General features: G+C 62.7%; 1 protein-coding gene across 1 annotated transcript in view; it reads left to right on the forward strand.

Moving 5' to 3' along the window:
• The window catches only part of GINS1 (GINS complex subunit 1 (Psf1 homolog)), an 11,178-nt gene that overhangs the window by 5,960 nt on the left and 4,829 nt on the right, over window positions 1-389 (forward strand). The window contains exon 2 of the mRNA XM_010008623.1: window positions 302-388. Coding sequence (XP_010006925.1) covers window positions 302-388 — 87 coding nt within the window. The remainder of the gene's footprint in view (window positions 1-301; window position 389) is intronic.

A 389-nucleotide genomic window follows, 5' to 3' on the forward strand; every position in this document is an offset into this window, starting at 1 on the left:
GAGCGCAGGGCGCAGGGAAGCGGTTCCCGCGCCAGGTGCAGCAGCGGGGCAGGCTCCTGGTGGGCAGTGCTGGTACCTCCGGGCGGCAGCACAGAGGGAAGGCTCGTTTCTGCCTGGTGTTGATACGCTGTAATGACTAGATAGGCCCGGAATCGCATCCTTGGAAGGAAGGTAGGTGGAAGGACCCGCGGTTTTGCTCCCTGCTGTGGGGCAGGCTGGGCCGTCAGTGTGGCCAGGGGACGTTGCCAGCACTTGCCTCAGCCCAGGTGCTGGTCTTGCCCCTCCTTTCTTCTCCCCTTAGGTACGACCGGTTGTTGAGGATCCGAGCCTTGAGGTGGGAGTATGGCAGTGTCCTGCCCAACGCCATCCAGTTTCACATGTCAGCAGAG

Source organism: Chaetura pelagica, unplaced genomic scaffold (genome assembly GCF_000747805.2).
Source record: "Chaetura pelagica isolate M959 unplaced genomic scaffold, ChaPel_1.0 scaffold350, whole genome shotgun sequence".
Taxonomy (NCBI): Eukaryota; Metazoa; Chordata; class Aves; order Apodiformes; family Apodidae; genus Chaetura; species Chaetura pelagica.